The sequence below is a fragment of the Myotis yumanensis genome, unplaced genomic scaffold (genome assembly GCF_028538775.1).
Source record: "Myotis yumanensis isolate MYYU_CA2020_CCGP unplaced genomic scaffold, mMyoYum1.0.hap1 SCAF_7, whole genome shotgun sequence".
In the NCBI taxonomy this organism is placed as follows: Eukaryota; Metazoa; Chordata; class Mammalia; order Chiroptera; family Vespertilionidae; genus Myotis; species Myotis yumanensis.
The window spans coordinates 65,736,941-65,757,954 of record NW_027223758.1 but is presented as its reverse complement, the minus strand read 5'-3'; the positions used below and the strand labels follow the sequence as shown (position 1 = coordinate 65,757,954).

Genomic DNA, 21,014 nt, shown 5'->3' with positions numbered 1-21,014 from the left:
GTTTCAGGTTTAATTCCCAGTCAGGGCACATACCTAGGTTTGATCCTTGGTGAGGAGGCAACTGGTTGATGTTACTCTATCACATTGATGTTTCTTTCTCTCTAAAAATCAATAAAAACATATCCTTGGGTGAGGATTACCAAAAAAAAAAAAAAAAAAAAAAAAAAAGCCTCTGGTCTATTGACCAGAGACACAGTTTTGGTCAAACCAGAGATAACATCTAGGCTCAGTTGTGTTTCAGCACAGGCTATTATATGAAGACAGAATTGAGACCAACAGATCAAAGTATTTAGATTTTATTAAAAACTTTAACCACAGAAACAAATTAAATGTACAAACGAGAAAATGGGGAAATTATTAGGCAGGAGAAAAATGATTAACACAGCAAGGCTAAGCGGTATGAGCAGTGGTCCTCATTAGCAATATCAACCCCTATGACCCTTTCTCCTGCAGGAAACCAAGCTGTGTCATCACAGAGGGTAGAGGGGTTGGGGCATTTTCCTACCCACACGATCTCTCCACTCATGGAAGCCTAGGTGTGCAGGACGAAGTTCAGAAAAACACTACCTATAACTTGAACTTGCTCTTTAGCCAAAGTGGCCAAAGCATCCAGGATATAGAACTCAAGCCAAGAAAACCCTTATATGCTTAGCCATCTAAAAGGCTGTATCTTGAACACATTAGACTCGGTCCAGGATGAAGTGGAGGTAGACCTCCCATAAATGGTGGGTTACTGGGCAGCTGAAAAAGAAATATTGGCAAAGCATGCCCGCCTGATGGTGAGAGAAGCAGAAAAGCCTAAGAAATAAATAACAACATTCCCAGCCACAACCCAAGCCCAGCAGCCTGGGGAAGCCAGATAGTTCAGCTGCCAGACCTGGCCCCACCACACTGTGTCCCCCGCAGTTGGGTTTTGTATCCTTGAAGCATGGGGTGACGTGAGCATGGAAAGACTTCCCAGCCAGAAAGAGGAAGCTGCTGTAGAGGCTCAGAACTGCTGGAGGATTATCTTCTGCTTCACGTCATGGCTGAACTTGTTCATCCGAAAGAGCTCACTGTCATAAAAGGCAGAGAGGTTGTGGATGTTGATCTGGCGGGCCTAAGAGGAGAAAAAGTCAAGTGAGCCGTGGGAAAGGATTCCAGAATGCCCAAGCAGCCTTGGGTTCAGTTCGCTTTCTAAGGCCCGTTCACCCCAGGCTGGGCAGGCCTCCCATCTCCATTATAGGGAAAGTCAACCAGGGCAGAGGCTGGCTGTGTCGGGTCTGAAGCTAGACACAGGCTGGCCATCTTAGCTCTGTCAACTGCCTGTGGGCTCAGGAGAGCTACTCAGTGCCCTGTGATGTCTCCTCTGTAGGATGAGATAACAGTAACAGGACTTGCCTCTTTTGGCTGCTGTCAAGATTATAAACGTATGGAACAGTACTCAGCACATTACACATACCCAATAAATGGCTTTCATCTGAGGCCCACCCACTCACTGACAGAGCAAGGACCTTCTGCCCCCAAAGATGACTGACAGCTCCCCAAATAGCCAACCCTGCCCTCCCCTCCCATCTGTGCCCGTACCTTGTCCACCAAGTCCTTCTCAGGCACTTCAATAGTGTCCTGCTGGGCCCCAAAGCGGTTGCGTTGATAAGTCACCTGCTCTGCCACTAACTGCTTCAGTATGAAGAGCAACAGCTCATTGTTATCACGCCGGAATGAAAGATAGCGGGCAAAGGTCTGCATGAGACAAGAGCAAAAAAATCACCATCCCTCCCTACCAGGATACTCAGAACTAAAGGATGTGGTCATCCCACTCCCACCATGCTCCTTCACCACCAGCAAGAGCAGCCAGGGCCTTCTGCTGCCAGGCAGCACAGCAAAGCCAGTGCCAGGCCAGTGTCTCGAGATGCCCATGTGGCCTCCCTCCTGTGCTAAGCTGACCCTGAGCTCCTAAGGAACCCCACCTCAGTGCACACCAACCTTCCGCATGCTGCGCATGACACTGAACTTCTGCGTGTCGATGAAGCTCTCCAGCATCACTCGGATGGCCATGTTGACGTCATCCTCTATCACATAGTCCCGCAGGTGGATGCGCGCATGGGCCTCTGCCATGCGGATCATGGACTCGATGTGTCGCACTGTGATGGGGATGCTGCCTGTGGCCTGGAGAGGAGGATAGCATCAGATTTTCTTGGGCAGAAGAGAGGCCAGGGAAACAACAGTGGCAATGCCAAAAGCCCAAACCCAGAGGGCACATCTAATCACCCTGTGGCAGAAGGGCTCAACAGAGCCAGCAGGTGAGCTCACTTTCTATTCCTTCTTGAGGTGTGGTAGTGCCCAGTGGATGCCTCTGCTATGGCCTGTCACTATCACACCTGCACATTTTGTCGCCAACCGTTCACTTACATGCATCCCAGAATCTGTTACACTTGTGGCCAGCTGTCCTTGCTACTGTCATGTATGTACAATGTAGAAAAAATAAGCTGTTGTTTCTATGAAAACTAAGTTGAATGCTCTAAGAAGGCTTGATGAAAAGGTAAAAAAAAAAAAAAAAAAGAAAAGAGTTGTGATCTTGATTAGGCGTGTGAGAAGGACCAATCTACAAGAATTCTGTATTCCAAATGCTTGCATGCTGCCTTTAAATCTTCATCCTACCATCAGAGAACCGAAACCAGTTTAGAGCACCTGATGATTTGGGTGAGATTTATGCAAAGTCAACATGGAACTTAATCAGTGGCCGTCAAAAGACCTTGGTCCTATACCCACAGAGACAAATGCACGCACACATAAGTGCCATCTGAAACAAAACACTTCAGGTATAAGGTGTGTAAGTTTCCTTTAAAAAGCCTTCCTGCTTTAGCACTTTTTGGATTAACTGACTACAAGGATGAGAAAGCTGCTGCCTATTCCTGCCCCACCCAACTCCACCCAGCCCTCTGGCTCCCAGGGCCGCACCATGGATTCTTTCCTCAGGTCGCTGTACATCTTGGCCACCTTGTCCTGGTCCATCTGATTGAGCTTCGGGTGGACCTTCTCCTTGGCATAGATGATGTACTTCTTCAGGACATCCTGCGGCAGAGGCTCCACACCGAATGTGTTGGGCATGGTGGGTTCTGGGGTGCTGCCCGGCCTCTCCTCCTCCTTGTTACTAGGGTGGTGTCTGACGTGGCTGCCGACCACGAAACGGGCCAGCATCTCATCCTAAGACAAGATGGAAGAGGGCAGGTCACAGGGGAGTCTCGTGGCCTGGCTGGGAGAAGTGCAAGCTGATATGCTTCAGAAGAATGTTCTCTCAACACTTATATCCCAAGCCTACTATGTGCTAGGCAGCTCCAGGTACCCGGGTCCATTGGTAAATGTGACCGAGCTCTCATGGAGCTCACCTCCCAGGGAGGGTAGAAAAGACAGTTTTTAAATTAATTACAGAAAGTAACGTGCTAGAAGAGAAGTTAAGGCAGTGTGTGAGGGCCTGAGGAGACTGCTCCAGGTGAGGTTGCTAGAATACCTGTCATCTGACAGTCCCAGAAAAGAGCATTCCAGGAAGGAAAAAGCAAGTTGGAAGCCCTGGCATCTTTAAGGTGTGGATGAAGTGAGGAAAGGAAGAAGAGATAAGTGCAGAGAACTCTTAGGCTGGCAGCCACAGCAAGGATGGTGGATTCTCTGAGAGTTACAGGGAAAGCTGCTAGCAGGTTCTTAAGAAGGAAAGGCATGACCTGACTTATGCTTCCAAAAGACAGGCTGGCTTCTAACTGGAGGTCTAAATTGGGCATGAGTGGAAGCCAGGAGACTAACCACCAGACACCACAGTGCTTCGATGAGAGCAAGAGAAGCAGCAAGTGAACTCAGGCAGTGGGACCAATAGAACTTGGTGGCAGATGTGGACTGTGTTGGGTGGACAGCTGGGAAGGGGACCAGTGAAGGAAACAGAAATCAAAGTTGACTTCTGGATACGAGAACAAGAGTGGAAAACACACCAAGGTCCATGTGGTGCCCCTTTCCTCATGCCTGGCACACCATAGGCCCCAAGCCTCATGGAGGTTCCCAGAACTTACTGCATGGAACCTGGGACAGGTGGTTGTGTACCTGGACTGGGTCCACTGTGTCCCGCACCACACACAGGATGTCGAAGCGGGAAATGATAGGCTCCGTGAGGTCCACGTTTTCTGAGAAGGTCAGCGAGGGGTCATAGCGGCCCCCTGTAACACAAAGGAAGCTATCAGGGTTCATGCTCCCGCACATCCTCTCTTCTTGAGCCATAGAAAGTTCTCTCCAACCCCAAGTTGCTTCAGTGACAGAGGGGAAGAGCACTTTGGCAGAGGAACTAGGAGGGTGGAGATTCAATGCCTGCTGTCTGAGGCGGTCTGGACAAGAGACAGAAGAGGCTTTCCCCGAGCCACAGCCTGAAATCGCCTCGGACGGAAAGCATACCTGTCTCCTGGCAGGAACAGCCAACCAGACAGGCGAGGGTGCCAGGCTCTCTAAGCACTTGCTGGCTGAGTTTAGCAACCACTCCACCCACATTTAGACAATGACCTAGATTCTTCTCTCAGGTGTTCTAAGAATGGCCATGGTGGTTCTGAGAACACGGCTCAACAAAAACGCAGGCACATCACTTCCCGCTCTGGCAGGCCAGGCAAGAAAGAATCACCGTTTGTTGCATAATTCCTAACCCAGATCTGGGACTGAAGGAGGGGTGCTGTGGGTTCCTGATTCCCAAAGGCAGGGTCTCTCTGGGTCTTGTCCCCTTTAGCAGGCCCTGAGCCCTGCCGGCTAGTGTGCCTGGTGTACCTATGGGGTTGGCAGCGGCAATGACGGTGCAGCGAGCCTGTAGTGAGGTAACGATGCCAGCCTTCGAGATGGAGATACTCTGCTGTTCCATGGCTTCATGAATGCTGGTTCTGTCCTGGTCATTCATCTGCAAGAGTCGAATGCATGATTCTCCGTGATATGCCTCATTAACACTTATCCTCCACTGTGGGCTAAGCCAACACACCCTGAATCCATCACCCACAAGGTCCAGAACCCACCTTGTCAAATTCATCGATGAGACATACTCCTCGGTCAGCAAGAACCAGGGCTCCAGCTTCTAAGGTCCACTCCCTGCTGACGGGGTGCCGCTGAACATATGCTGTGAGCCCCACAGCTGAAGCCCCCTGGCCGGTGGTGAAGATGGCACGGCTAGACACTTTCTCAACATATTTGAGGAACTGAGACTTGGCTGTGCCAGGATCTCCGCACAAGAGCACATTGATGTCACCTCGCACCTTGTGCTTGCCCCCTGCAGGCAAGGATGGGAGGAGAGGGAGTGGAGACGAAAGGAAGGTAAGGGGTAAAGGGCTTATCTCCAATTTCTTAGCCTATTATGAATGACAACGAAATATTCTCTCCAGAAAGGGATGCAATACCCTAGATCAGCAATGCCACTACTGAGCAATGAACCCAGAAAAATGGGTACATAGGAGGTGTATATAAATATGTTCTTTGTAAATGTAAAAAACTGGAAGCAACGTAAATGTTCTCTAACTAGAAAGATAACCAAATACATTATGCTATATGGACCATGATTTAATTTAAATTACATACAGTAATTTAAAAGAATGAACTTGCTCGGTATGCACTAATACCAAAAGATACCAAAGATGTGTTTCTTGAGTGAGAAAAAAGATGGATCCTTTATGCATACTCACTTATACACACATACAGGAACTGTAAAGAGAAACATGCATTTTTGTGTGAAATCCTGTGTTTTCTAAGTACGTGTGTTAAACCTATGAATAGCCACACAAGGTCTGGGAGTGCACAAACCACAAAGATCAGAGTGACCTACAGGGAGGGAACTAGGATTAAAAAGGGTGGTCGACAGTGACTTTGGCTTTTCTCTAACTTCTAACTTTAAGAAGGTGTAATATAAGTAAAAATTCATGTATTTTTAAGTTAAAACAACTTTTAAAAAGATAAAGTTTTAAAAACAGGAGTGAAGCAAAGATGAATTTGCTCCTTACAAAGGAAGGCAATGGTACAGCTAGGGACACTGTGATGCCCAAGATGCCATGCCCTGGGCTGTGTTCTCCCTGTGATGACCGAGCCACCTCTTAGCAAGCTCTAAATACACAGTCCTGCCTTGCCTGGTATCTAGACTCTGGCTCCTACCAAATTCCCCGCAGAGGCTGCTCACCTGGGTTTTTGGGCTCCCCTCCAAACAGAGCCAGCGCCAGGCCTCTCTTGATGTCTTCGTGCCCGTAGATGGAGGGAGCAATACTGGCAAAGATCTGAAGAAGGAAGGGAGCGAGCCATGGGAATGGGACCTCTGCTCTGGAGTCTGGGCAGATAACCACCCTGTTCTAGTCTTGGGGGATGGAGAAGCTCCAGCCCCAAAGCACCCACACTACAGCTGCTTCGATTCCACCAGATCTGGCCTTCAGCCCGACCTTATGACTATGGGCCTTGTTATTGGTTGGCTCTTCCTGAGAATCACAGAATTTAATGCTTAAAAGAACTTTGGTCAGACCCCTTTATGTTGTCCTAATTTAGAAAAGTCTACCCCAAGGTTGCAGATCAAGAGCAGAAAGGAGACAAAACCCAGGTTCTGACAGCAGGAAGACACCTCACATAAGCTCTGTGGTCAGCCTGTGATGGAGAAATACAATACAATACAATACAAAGCCAGATCTGGCATGGAAACAGCGTTAAGTGTCCTTCAATGGATGAATGAATGAAGATGTGGTACAATGGAATGAATACAAATCAGCCATAAGAAAGGAGGAAATACTGCCATTTGAGACAACATGGGTGGATCTTAAGAATATCATGCTAAGCAAAATAAGTCAGACAGAAAAAGTGAAGAACCATAAGATTTCACTCATATGTGGGATAGAAAACAGAAAGCAACAAATGAACACACAAAACAATCAAAAACTCAGTGACACAGACAACAGTATGATGTGACCAGCGGGAGGGGGTAAGGGGGGCTGAAGAAGGTAAAGGCGGTCAAATATACGTGATGGAAGGAGACTGAACTTGGGTGATAAGCACACGATGCAACATATAGACGATGCACTGAAACATATAAATACAGAGCATCAGGGAGACGCAGCCACCAGGAATTCAGGTCATTTCAACCGGTGAGTCACTGAAACATTTCCCATCTGTGTGTGTGTATGTGTGTGTGTGTGTGAGAGAGAGAGAGAGAGAGAGAGAGAGAGAGAGAGAGAGAGGGAGAATATATGCAAAATCTGCTGAATGTTAAGATGAAACGAGACATTAGAGACACATCTTGCTGATGGGAGTCAGCTTCCACCTGTGGCATGGTTGTGCCTTCACAATCTCAACCTTTCCACCCTCTGCAAAGCACTGTGTCCTCACAAGCCAGACTGAGCTGCGTGGGAAGCACCAGGCCCCGGGATGAGGCTGTCGGGAAATCAGCACTAGAAGTGCTGAGGGAGACCCACCCCCACAGTGCTGGATCCAGCTGTCTGGTCTCAGCCACCAGCCAAGTGGAAGAGGTACTCCCTCCGGCTTCCCTGAAAGCACGGAGATGAGGGAAACCCGTTTCTGGGAACTGGTGCTCAGGATCAGCCATCTATTCCGTGTACAGCCTCTCTCCACCAGAGCCAGTGCCGTGTGACCGCAGGACCTTCTGGAAACAGGGTCTGCTGGTACCAGTGGTGCTGGTGCCAGAAAGGCCTCCTGCCACTATTTTACTAGCTAGGAGTAGAGGTCTGTTTCCACAACACTGCACCTTTTTTGGTTCTTTCTCTGACCCTAATATTTACTGCAATACCCAGTCCAAGCAGAGGCTGTTAGCACTGTTAATATTAGTGGCTCACAGTGGTCCAGGTCTAGTATATCTAGAGGCAGACGTCTCTAAATACTGTTTCCCACTGAAAAGAAAGAATATTTCCCACAGGGCTGTTTGGAGAAATAGCTGATTCCAGGTCTGGAGCAGGAGCCTGCAATAATCATAGCACAGAAACCTCAACGACATTAAAACCTACAATTTTACAATCATGAAAATGCCAACATCAACCAAATAACTGATAGAAGGGAATTGCTAATTATTTTTAAGTGTGATGATGGTATTGTGATTAGGTTTTAGTAGAGTCTTTTGGAGACACATGCTAATATAGTTACAGATAAAATGCTGGCATTTCCTTGCAAATACATGAGAGGGAGTGCAAGTACAGAGAAAACAAGGTTGGCCAGAATGGGACAACTGGTGAAGCTGAGTGAGGGATGTATAAGGGTTCACTATACCATTCCATATACACATCTGAAAACTTCTATAATAAAGTTTTAAAATATAGATCAGGACCTGTGCTAGGGTACCCCACAGAACTGACAATTACCAAGTACACAGGCATCCTCCGAAACTCTGGCTACTGTATGAGGGAGCAGGATGCAGTCATCGGGAGTCTCTGAAGCCAGACTGCCTGGGTAGAAATCCTGGCTCTGCCATTTGTTAGCTATGTGACGTGGGTGACTTATTTAAACCCTTGTGCCTAAGTTTATTCATCAATAAAATGGACGCAGATACATCTAGATTATAGGATCGTTGTTACTATCTGGAAATTACCTAAACAGTGCCAAGCAGACACTCAGTACTGGGTACATATAACAATTTGTTTATTAAACCCTCATCTGCATTGGGGATATTGGAAGATACTCTGCCCCAGATTCCCTATCCTCCTACACACCGTGTGCCGTCAGTCCTCTTTATCCAGACTGCTACTCAGAGCTGTTTTTGTAGCGGGCAGCCTTGCAGCATGAACTCGTGTTTCTCCTCCAGGACCATGAGCAGCAGCCTGGATCCTGCTTGCTTTGTATGGCAGGTTCCCAAGCGGACATCCCCTGCCTCCCTTTAGGGCAGTAGGGGGAGGGGCAACTGTGTTATTGCCTACACTGCCCACCATGCCCTGTGGCTGACCCAGTGACTCTTGGAAAGTAACAGGCCAACTTAAGCTGATAAGGGTAAATTCAAACCCAGACCTGACAGGAAATATCAGTGTTTCCCATGGATTATTTCACTTAACCTCAAGCTCATGCTCTTAACTCTCGGCGTGCACTAACCCGTCACTCTTCAGAATACCCACCTGCATGCCTGCTGTGAACAGGAGACAATGCAAGGGACCACCTGAGGTGCCAGGCCCAAGGCTATGTTTACCTTCCTACTGGTCCTTTATGCTTTCCACACACCATGCTGGCACCTCCATCCAGTTTTTGTATCCAGTTCAACTTTTTTAAGAACCTGTATTAGTAACAGCTAGCTGCTGAGTAGTCCACAGCTAGCACATCACGTGTTCATCTGTTTAATCCAGGAGTCCTCAAACTTTTTAAACAGGGGGCCAGTTCACTGTCCCTCAGACCGTTGGAGGGCCAGACTATAAACTATGAACAAATTCCTATGCACACTGCACGTATCTTATTTTGAAGTAAAAAAACAAAACGGGAACAAATACAATATTTGCATGTGGCCCGCGGGCCGTAGTTTGAGGACCCCTGGTTTAATCTTTGTAACAACTCTGCAATAGATACTACCATCATCTCATTATTAGATGGGGGCAGTTCATCTGATCATACTAAGGATTATGCCAAAATTCAAATCCTGATAAAATATGAGCTCCATGAGGGCAAGGACCATGTCAGACTTCCCACCAAGATCCCAGAACGTGACCCTAGAAGGTATTCCAGGACTGAGTATGTTGGCAGAACTGAAGTCCTTCTGAGGCTGATGAATATCTGCGACCCCTGCAGTTTCCCCAAGTCTTGGCAGACTAAGAAAGGTGGTCCAGGCAGAGGTGAGCCATCAGCTCTGGCCTTGCCCTCAGGGAGTTTACAGACTATAAAGAGAAGGATCCCATTCATTAAATAAGTCACTAGGACCTGAACTGATTCACCTAAACCAATGGTTCTCAACCGTGGCTGCACATTAGAATCACCTGGGAATCTTTTTAAAATCCTGATTTCTGGGCCTCACCCTCCGGAAATTCTGTTTCTTTGTTATGGGGTGGGGCCACAACATTAGTAACAAAGAAACAATTTCCGGAGGATGAGGCCCAGAAATCAGGATTTTTAAAAGATTCCCAGGTGATTCTAATGTGCAGCCAAGGTTGAGAACCACTGATAAACTGAGGCTCTTGAGGAGCAGAAAAGCAGAGACCAGAGAGACAGCCAAACTGTTCGGCATTAAAAACTGAACAGGAAATGGAGAGTGAAGCATAGAGGAAAGAAGGAAATAAATTAAGAGAATTCTGAGCCTGAGAACACTTACAACTTGGCAGCTGGTGACACCCAAGCAGGTAAAATGGGAGAGGACTTGTGTGAACAGAACTTTAACATTCTATTTGTTATCTTTGTGTCTACAATGCCAATCCCCTTCATCCCAACCTTCAGTGAAAAGGTCTACATGAAAAAACCAAAACCTGCCGAAACCGGTTTAGCTCAGTGGATAGAGCGTCGGCCTTCGGACTGAAAGGTCCCAGGTTCGATTCCGGTCAAGGGCATGTACCTGGGTTGCGGGCACATCCCCAATAGGAGATGTGCAGGAGGCAGCTGATCGATGTTTCTCTCTCATCGATGTTTCTAGCTCTATCTCTCTCCCTTCCTCTCTGTAAATCAATAAAATATATTTAAAAAAAAAAAAAAAAAGAAAAAACCAAAACCATACTGCGGCAGCGCTCTTCCTGGAAAAGACTGTGAGTAGGCGTCTGACACGAGGGGACACCTACCCGAGACAAGTTATTGCTATAGCTCTGCTTCCATTTCAATTTCATATGGGCTCCACATGATCTGATGAATCCTTACAACCCTGTCCTAACTGGGTAGGGACACAGGCTCAGGCCAATCTCACCAACATTTATGCTCTCCCCCTGGAGTGTGGGACCCCCAGCAAGGTAAGTTTACTGAGTTGCCACTGGAAGTAAAATAAGGGAACTCCAGTTTCCAATACCTGGAAATAAATAAAGACTGAGGTATCAGGGCAGCCTGGAGTAGCAGCCAAGGCTAGGGCAGTGAGCCCTGTGCACCCACAACACCCTCACTGAGCCCCTGGGTTCCTTGCAGAGCACAGTAGCCCTGCAAGACTTCAACTTGCCTTCTCCCCGATCTGCTGGTCCTTGGAGAGGCTGATGATCATCTTCACATCTTCGTCAGTCAGTTCCCCCACGGCAACCTTGTTGTCCTTCTTGGCTATGTGGTTGGCTAAGATGACCGTGGCAAAAACGGGGAAGCCATTGGCAGTGTTGAGAGAGCCATCATAGTTGTTGTGGTAGATGCCGGTCAGCTCCTGGGAAAAGGCAGACCATATGGTCAGTGGGGCCAGCTCCGGCCGGGGTCACAGTGGGAGCTGGATCTACCTCCACACCTGGCTTCATCCAATTGCTTCTCCTTCAAATCATCCATGCTAGACATCAAGATGAGAAACTCAACAAAACCAAAGCACAACTAGTCCTCAACCCAGTGTTCCAGATAACTAGTCCAGTACACAAGGGTCACTCAAGAACTCATCCCACTCCCCCAATCTGCCATCAACTCCTCCCTCAGCCCACCACAAATCTCCTTAGCAGCTCAGTTCCCTCCCAGCCCACTCCTGGCCACATACGATCTCATCTCCTGGCTTGCAGCTGTCCACCAGATCGGCGAGGAGGATAGCATCCTTAGAGCGGGGCAGCCGGCCAGCCGCCACTTTGCCGGGACTCTCCTGAATGCGGATGCGCTGGTAGTTCTGATAGATTGTCTGCAAGGGACAAACACACAGTCATGGGACCTGTCCCTGTGGGGCACACTTCACACTTTTTCAAGCACTGAATGATGTTGCCTGACCTTGACCATGTAATACAGCAGTTTATAGAGATGCTGAGTCAAAATGTCTGACTTCTAATCTTTTGAGTCACTTCCTGGCTGGGTGACCCTAGCCAATTTCTTCATTGGCAAGACAGGGTGATAGTACCTGCCTTAGAGGGCATGAGGAGGACTACATATGTTTCACCAGGCACCTGGAAAATACTCTAGAAATGCCAGCTATAATTATTAATCATCTACTAGTTACTGTCTCAAGTTCCCTAGGGGTGGAACCTCAAGCTCTGCTCCTACACAAGAGACTTTTGTGAAGGTAGAATCCATAAAGGAGGAAAGTTAGACAGGGCTGGGAAGCCTGGGCAGAGACATGGGCTGAGGTGAAGTACAGTCTTGCAGATGTCTCTCACCAGGCAAGACATACTTGAACTTTTAAACAGGTCAGCTTTAAAAGCACAACTTTCCAGGCATTTTCTGGCAAGGCAACTATGGTGAGTAAGCCAACACTCAGGGCAGCAAGGCACAAGGACATCTGCGCATCTACTGCAGGCACCATGACTTTATAGATGAAGTTGTTAACTACAAAGGCATATGCAATGTGCCTAGAGCCGTAAGGCCCAGAGGCTTTGAGCAGTGTCTCTTGAATATAGTGTCTAAGGTGGTTCCAATCCAAGAGCCCCCAACCAAAGACCCAGAGGCAGGTACCAGAAACATGAAGAGGAAGTGTCAATGGGACTGCAGGCATTTCATGTGAGTGATGGGCTGGAAAGCAGCTGGGCAAACAGTGGGCCCAGTTTAGCCAGATCTTCCCATTTTTTCATAAGAAGCCATCAACTTTGATGCTTTACATACAATCAATCAATTTTTAAATATTGGCTTGAATTTTTGAAAACATCTTGTGGGCAAAACTAAACAGGCTGGCCAGACAGATGTGCTTTGCCCTATAGTATGGCTAACACACAATACCTTCTTGCTTCCCTCTGCTGCCATGCTGGTTTTCCAAACTGCCTAAAATGTCAGGCAGGTCCTTCATACCAGGGACCCAAGACAGGGACAGACAGCAGCCCGTGCTGCGTGCTTGCTCACCTCTTCCATGTTGACCTCAAAGGGGCCAGCTGACTGGCACTCAGGACAGGAGCCAGGCTTCACCTCCTGGTTCTGGGACTGAGCGAAAGGCCCCAGCACAAAGCTACACTTGTTGCAGTTGTATTTGACCATGCTGAGCTGGGGCAGGACACCTGTGCAGCTGGTCACCACCCCGCTGGTACGGATCAGCTGGTTCAGGTGCAGCTGCCTGTGGAGATGAGAGGGTACCTCAGCGGCCTGGAGCCCCGATGCTTGACCTGCACCCTCTGGAGAGGTGAGGCCAGCATGTGAGAGCATTCCAACATCAGATCCTGAAAATCTGGGGCTTGGCACCACCAGATCCATCGTACCCCACTCTATGCAAGCCAAACCCATGGCTGAGGCCTCTCCTTGGCTGCAGTCATCCGCCCACACCACCACCTTGAAAAGCTCTCTTGAATGATGCCTGAGCCACAGGGTGCCAAGAATCAGACCCTTGGCCCCTGCCCTGTCCTCAGCTCACCTCAGTGAGCGCAGTTCCTCCACCAGAGGCAGGTGGGAGATGCGCACGTGGATGTGGCTGGTGATGCGGTCGTACTTGGGGTACATGGCCAGCACGACCTCCAGAGCAGCCTCATCGAAGATCTGTAGCAGCTCTGCTGGCGCCTCTGGCAGGAAGTATGCCAGGACATGCTCCCTGGCTGCCAGGTCCTCATAGTTCACCACCAGGCTCTCACGGTTCTCTAGAGGGGAATAAAACTGAGTGTCAAGCCAGAGGAGGCGATTTCTGTCTCACCGTGCGAGGAGAGAAAGCCCAGCTCTCACTTCTAAGACCACCTTGCTTTAACTATGTGACTTAGATTCAGTGACACATCCTGAGTCTCAACTTCCCAATCTGTAAAATGAAGAAGTCACTGGGAGAATTAAGTAAAATAATACACACAGAATGGCTAATACAGCAGGGCTGCAACTTGAAATGCCTATAAGGACCAGGAAGGAAACCAAAGAATAAACTGTGTCCAATGTAAGACACAGGAAATGGAGGGGACAGCAGGAAACAAAGAATTGCATGCCTCCTTATAAAATAACTCCTGTCCCAAAGAAATATGCCGCTACTTTCTAATCAAAGTAGTAGTCCAGGTTTTTACATAAAACCTGCCAAATTTATTTTTTTAAATTCTCACCTGAGGATATGTTCATTGATTTGAGAGAGGAGTCGGGGAGAGATATAGAAACACTGATGTGAGAGAGAAACATCAATCGGTTGCCTCCCGTATGGGCCCCAACAAGGGATCAAACCTGCAAACTAGGTATGTGCCCTGACCAGGAATCGAACCAGAAACCTTTTTGGTGTCCTGGACAGCACTCCAACCGAGCCACCTGGCTGAGGCTAACGTGCCAAATTTTAAAGATGTTAAAATACACTTCAGTGAACAGATGTGCTCCTTGAACAGTCGGCTGGACTGTCCTAGTACAGACTCAGAATACTTTTCGTATTTGTCTGAAAGATGGACATTGTGGGCATGAGGCCTAGCTCCTGACCAGCAACAGGAAAGTTATTTAATGTCCCCTACACTCCATGTCTCCATTCAGTGTGCTGTTACTGGGCCAAAGTGGTAATTTTCTGCAGGAGAGTTCTGCAAGGTGGACCATGGTGAGCAGAGGCCCGGAGCACAGAAGCCAAACCTTTGCACATGTCGCTGATGCGCTCCTTGAAGACATTGTGGCCATGGCTGTCCACATGGGTGCGCAGGAAATTCTTGAAGCGGTGGTGGATCTCCAGCCGGGGGCCGGCCATGCTCACCCACTCGCGCACAGAGTGGCCCTTAAGGTCCTCTAGGTTCTCGATGCTCTCGATCATCTCGTCCTCCTCGCCGTCCTCTGTGGCCCGCTCCACATGGCGGCGTTTCCGGGTGGGGCGATCCTCATCCTCTTCATCGCTGTCTGGAGACAAAAGGGACATCCTGGAGTGGTCTTCCCTAGCACTCCTTCCCAGCTCCCAGAGGCTCTGAAAGCAGGACTAGTCCTCTTGGGGTTGTAGACGTCTCAACCTACCATACAAGAGCCCACGGCGCATGCGGCCCAGGCCCCGGCCAGCCTCACGATCGCGCTGCCGCATAGCCCGCTCCGCCGCCTCCCTCTGACTGGCTGTCAGCTCCTCTACGTCCTCATCGTCCAAGGCCAGTCCATCAGCCTCGTAGGTGTCCAGCTCCGGGATGGCACGGTAGTCCCTGAGAGACCCCCAAATGGACCCTGTTAGTATATACATATATAAAAACCACCACCCCAGAAAACAAAACCACCAAAACACCACCCAGGAACTGGGCCTGGGCCTGAAGTTTCCAGGCCAGAAACACAGAAGGATCAAAAGGATCTCCAATGGATAAACCAAGTGTGGCCTATCCAGGCAATGAAACACTCCTCAGTTTCCAAAAGGAAGGAAAGTCAGACGCACACTACAATATGGATGAACCTTGAGAACATTATGCTTAGTGAAATAAGCCAGTCACAAAAATACAAATAATGTACAATTCAGCTTGGTATGAAAAATTTCTAGAGATGGTGGTGATGGTCACACAACAATGTGAATGTACTTAATGCCACTGAGCACACTTAAAAAGGCTTTCAGAGAGTCAACCCCAGCTCCCTGAGTGGGCAGGAATTTCCCCCCTCAGACAATGCAGCCTCAACCCCTTCAAGTCCTGGGAAGGCCTTCTATTGACATCAGCCAAACCAGCCTCTCTCATATGCCTGCCCAGTGGCGCAAGCCTCTCAGCTTCTCCAAGACCGTCAAGGGCTCATTTTCCACACTGTCATCTAGCAGCGACCTGAAGGGGAATGATGCCTTAACAAGGAACCTCTCTCCCTGCAAATTCTGGGAAGTAGACATCACTGCTCCATCCAAAATATGCGCAAACTGAGCATTAGGGAATAACATGACTTTTGCCAATAGTTGATCAGCAGAGTTGGGTGTCAAAAAACAATCCAACCACAAATCGTAAAGTTTGTTCCACATGCCACACTGCCTTCCCAAGATAACCCTCTTGACTTTTCCCTTTTGTCAGTAAGTGGCGATTAGGACAACTGCTACTATTTGGGGTTTTCTTCTTATTTTTTACTCTGTCAAACTATATTTTCAGATCAAGTAATCCTATACTGCTGATGCTAGAAACAGAAGCCAGAGACAGGTAAATTTCTGGGCTCATCTGTTTCTGAATTCTTAAATTCTCAGGGAAAATGTATCTCACTCTTCAAGAATTTTAAGTCATAAAACATCTTCAGCAAAATTCCATAAAAAAAATTGATAAACTGGACTTGATTAAAATTAAAATCTTTTGTGCTACAAAATACACCATTAAAAAAAGGAAAAAGACAAGCTACAGATTGAGAAAATATTTGCAAATCATATATTTGATAAAAGGACTTGTATCCAGTATAAAAACTCTTTAAAGCCCTAACCGGTTTGGCTCAGTGGATAGAGCGTTGGTCTACGGACTCAAGGGTCCCAGGTTCGATTCTGGCCAAGGGCATGTACCTGGGTTTCAGGCACATCCCCACTAGGGAGTGTGCAGGAGGCAGCTGATTGATGTTTCTCTCTCATTGATGTTTCTAACTCTCTACCCCTCTCCCTTCCTCTCTGTAAAAAAATCAATAAAATATATATTTTTTAAAAAATTCTTTAAAATTCCTACAACTCAAAAAGGTAAGAATCTGGATACTTCTCTAAAGAAGATATATAAATGTCCAATAATCATGTGAAAAGATGTTCCACATCATTAAGAATCAGAGAAATGTACATCAAAATCCGAATGAGACACCACCTCACATACATTAGGATAGCTATTATTTAAAAAACAGAAAACAACAGGTGTTGGCAAGAATGTGGAAAAAATGGGAACCCTCATATACCATTTGTGGGAATGTGAAATGTTGCAGCTGTTTTGGAAAACAGCTGGGCAGTTCCCCAAAAGATTAACCATAGAGCCCTAGCCAGTTTGGCTCAGTGGATAGGGTGTCAGCCTGTGGACTGAAGGGTCCCGTGTTTGATTCCAGTCAAGGGCACACACCTCGGTTGCAGACTCCATCTCTGGCCCTGATCAGGGTATAAGGGAGGCAACCAATCGATGTGTCTCTCTCACATCAATGTTTCTTTCTTTATCTCTCCCCCTCCCTTCCACTCTCTCTAAAAATCAATGGAAAAAATATCCTCAGGAGAGGATTAACGAACTAAATAAATAACCATAGAATTATCATATGACCCAGCAATTCCATCCCTTGGTATTTGTCAAAGAGAACTGAAAACATTATGTTCACATAAAAACTTCATAGCAGCATTATTCTTAAGTGCCAAAAAGTGCAGAGAACCCAAATGTCCATCAAATGGTCATGGATAACAAGATGTGGTCTGTCCATACAATGGAACATTATTCAGCCACATAAAGGAATGAAGTACTGACACACACTACAACACAGATGGATCTTGAAAACCAGACTATAAAAGAAGCCTGTCACAAAATCCAGTCATATATTATGATTTCATTTGTACAAAATGGCCAGAATTGGCAGCAAATCTAGGGACAGATTATTGGCTGCCTAGGGGTGGGGATGGGAACCAGGATTAACTGTAAATAGGCACAAGGGGTCTTATTGGGATGAATGTCCCCAAAAAGGAAATGTTTTAAAATTGGACTGTGTGCCCTAACTGGTTTGGCTCAGTGGATAGAGCATCGGCCTGCGGACTGAATGGTCCCGGGTTCGATTCCGGTCAAGGGCATATACCTTGGTTGTGGGTACATCCCCGGTGGGGGGTGTGCGGGGGGCAGCTGATTGAGGTTTCTCTCTCTTTGATGTTTCTAATTCTCTATCCCTCTTCCTTCCACTCTGTAAAAAAATCAATAAAATATATATTTAAAAAAATAAAAATAAATTTAAAAAAATAAAATAAAATTGGACTGTGGTCATGGTTGCCAAACTCAGGAAATTGATGAAAAAGCACTGAATTGTATTCTTACAACAGGTAAATTTAAAATATACAAATTATAGCTCAGTAAACATGTTTATTAAAAAGCCATAAAAGCATAGTCTAATTGGGCCCAGCTAGCCCTCAGATACCTCTATCCAGAGGCCTGCAAAGGGCCTCTCGTTCTCTGCAAGGAAGGAGAGGTGGAAACAGAGGGTAGAGGATGAGGCAGGGGTGTACTCCTTGAACAACTCCACAGCACACAAGGGCTTGTCCAGGGATGGTGGTCCCAGACTCCTCATTCCTTCCAGTCTGGCATGGACTACACACCCAGCCTGATTGTCTGGGATGACAGCACTTAAAGCAAAGATCTGAATGGTTCACAGTGCCCTTGACAGTCAGTCGGTGGATGGCTCACAAAGCATTCCCTGTGGACTGTGGGATGGCCTGTCCAGTCCTCTCACACACACCAGTTCTGGAACGCCAAGTCTCAGGAGGAGACTGTTCATGAGGCTCCTGGGTATTCACGTAATTCTACTACTGATGCACCTACCAAGTCCCAGTTGTAAGTATGGGATAAGGCAGTAGACATCTAACCCTGCTTTCTTGCAAAACTTACTCCACTGTGTAAGCATTAAGCCTCAATAACCTTTTAATACATGTTTATATGTTTACTAATAAGTGTGAAAGTATATAACACAGGGCCTGGTGCAGATTAGGCACAATAAATGTTTGCTGAATCGAATCTAAATCTTGATTAATCAGCACCCGCCACCCCCTAGTCAGTTTCTCTGAAGTTGCAGAAAAACACTCAGCTGCCTGATTCCTGTCCTTCCCAGTTGACATTCCTGGTATGGTCCTCCAGGTTAGAGACCCCTTACATCTCCTGGGGCACACATCTCATGGAGCTGGGGCTTATCCTGTCCTTAGGTGCAATCTTAGATACAGCAAGTTACAAAGACCAACACTGTGGCCCCAAGAAGCTGTTTGTCTCCCCCCAGACCCTGAACCAACATGCTCTCAAAGGCAAGGTCACTGACGCACAATGGGCACTCTACAGAACTATCCGTGGAGTGCAGGGCCTTGAATGAAAGTACCTCTCCATGCCATCTCCAATAAGTTCCTCTCCATCCTCTTCTTCTTCCTCTAGGGGTGCCTCTGTGCCTAACAGCCCCTCAGACTCATCCTCAAAGGGAGGAAGGTCACGACCAGGGCTGGAGGTCAGGGCATCTGTGCGCCGGGAGCTTCGCCCAGGGCTGGAGGTGAGAGGATCGTTGCTTTGCCGACGGCGGGCCGGGCTGGAGGCCATGGTGAAGGATTCAGATGATTCCTGCAAGGGAAGACCAAGAAGATGAGGGCTGACTTAGCTTCCTATGATAAGGTGGTCTCCTTACAGTGATCCTGTCCTCCACACCAAATCCCTTCCAGCCTCAAGACTGCATTTGCTGTTTCCTTTACATGGACTGCTCTCCTGAGCTGAACCAATGGCTTGACACACCGGAACCAGCTCAAAGATCACTTCCCCCAACATCGGGTCGCTCACAACAGTGTTTTCTCCATGACAAGTCACCGAGGATACCTCATTTGTCCCTGTTTGTCGTCTATTCCTCCCCATAAGCAAGCATTCCCACCCATTTGAGCACCCACAGTGTGCCAGGCACTTCTATACAAGAGCAACCAAAATATTAGAGGTCTTCCGTGGACGCGGACATTAGGGTGGTGAAGACCTGGGCCTGGGGCGGGTGCTGGCTGGAGGGGGCCCATGGGAGATAAAAGGGGACATCTGTAGATACTTCCAACAATAAAGATTTATTAAAAACTAAACAAAACGTAAGAGGTCTTGATGCTCACAGACTAGTGGAAGGGTCAAACAATGAACAAGACAAAGAGGCAAAAAATATTACAATAAGAAGGGCACGAAGTTGCGGGACCCTGTCTGTCTTGTGTTACTCCCTGCTGCCAGGCACAGAGAGGGGCCCAGCCAGCACGTGCGGAGTGAGCAGGCGACAGGGGTCTGGCAGGCTGCGCCCCGCTCGGCGAGCCCAACGCTCCCAGGCTGGAACGGGAGGCAGCATCACCCGGCCTCGAGCGGTGCGCGCCCGCTGAATCTGCAGACCCCGAGAGAAATCAGCTCCAAACCCGAGCCCAAGGGCCCAACCTTATCCGAAGGACCGACCCCCGGCGGCGGGGGGTGGGGGCCATGGCAGGGCGTAAGCCCAAGGGGGGCAAGGACTAGAAGTGCACAGCGCCGCACCCCCCAGAGTCGTCCCAGTTGCTGGCGCGCGCCCCCCACTGCCCGCGCCCCAGGGGGTACTGACGTGTGAGCCGCGGGGACCACCCGCACGCCCCGCACCCGCCCGCTCACCGCCATCTTAGCGCCGCGCTCCTCTCCGCTCCGCCAGCAAAACAGTTTTCCCGCGAAAAGTGGTTCACGTGACCCGCCACCCCGGGAGGCGTCTGAGGAAACATGACGTCATGACGTCGGCGTCTATTTGCGACCAGCGGGCGCGCAGGGGGCGTCCGAAGGGGGTGGCCGCGCCCACGACGCCCGAAGGCCCCGCCCACGACGCCCGAAGGCCCCGCCCACGACGCCCGGACGGGCCGGGCCGAAGGCGCTGGAAGCCCCGCCATCAGCTGAGCCGTGCGTGGCCGGTTCTCAGCACTGCCCTGAGCTGCAGTTTGGGAGCTGAAGTTGCGGGGGCGGGCAATGGGGACCCGCCCCAACTGCTGGCTGCGTGACCAAGCCGTTTTATAGATGAGGCAACTGAAGTTCAGAGCTTTGTTTTTTGAGGCCTTAACTGTCTTCTGGGTGGAGAATCCGTTTCAGCTTCTCCAAAAGCTCTCAGGCTGAACACTTCAAAGCACCTAAACTCTCTGGAATTGTAGGAAGCCACTTTGTGTGTGTATGTTTTTATTGACTTTAGAGAGAGGAAGGGGGGAGAGAGAGAGAGATCAATGATGAGAGGGAATCTTTGGTCGGCTGCCTCCTGCACTCCCTCTACTGGGGATGGAGCTCCCAACACCCCCCACCCCCCCCCCCCCCCTCTGGCATGTGCCCTCGCTGGAATGGAACCAGCGACCTCTTGGTTCATGGGTTGAGGCTCAAGCACTGAACCACACCAGCTGGGCAGGAAGCCACTTCTGATGTTACTGTAGGAGTTATCCTCACTGAGAGGAGCAAAATGCAGGGATGTTCCAGGTGAAAGAACGACTG

The 21,014-nt window shown here is 48.5% G+C and overlaps 1 protein-coding gene across 1 annotated transcript; it reads right to left on the bottom strand.

Annotated features, from left to right (window-relative positions):
* Window positions 1-280: 280 nt before the first annotated feature.
* On the bottom strand, window positions 281-20,245 carry MCM2 (minichromosome maintenance complex component 2). Its single transcript, XM_070421581.1, has 16 exons — window positions 20,166-20,245; window positions 18,898-19,130; window positions 14,896-15,071; window positions 14,527-14,784; window positions 13,364-13,583; window positions 12,862-13,069; window positions 11,582-11,716; window positions 11,075-11,266; window positions 6,161-6,254; window positions 5,013-5,263; window positions 4,774-4,900; window positions 4,069-4,181; window positions 2,941-3,186; window positions 1,966-2,148; window positions 1,567-1,722; window positions 281-1,099 (listed from the first exon to the last, which is right to left on the bottom strand). The coding sequence occupies exons 1-16, from the start codon at window positions 20,169-20,171 to the stop codon at window positions 989-991; spliced, it is 2,709 nt and encodes a 902-aa protein (XP_070277682.1). The 5' UTR covers window positions 20,172-20,245; the 3' UTR covers window positions 281-988.
* Window positions 20,246-21,014: the final 769 nt, after the last annotated feature.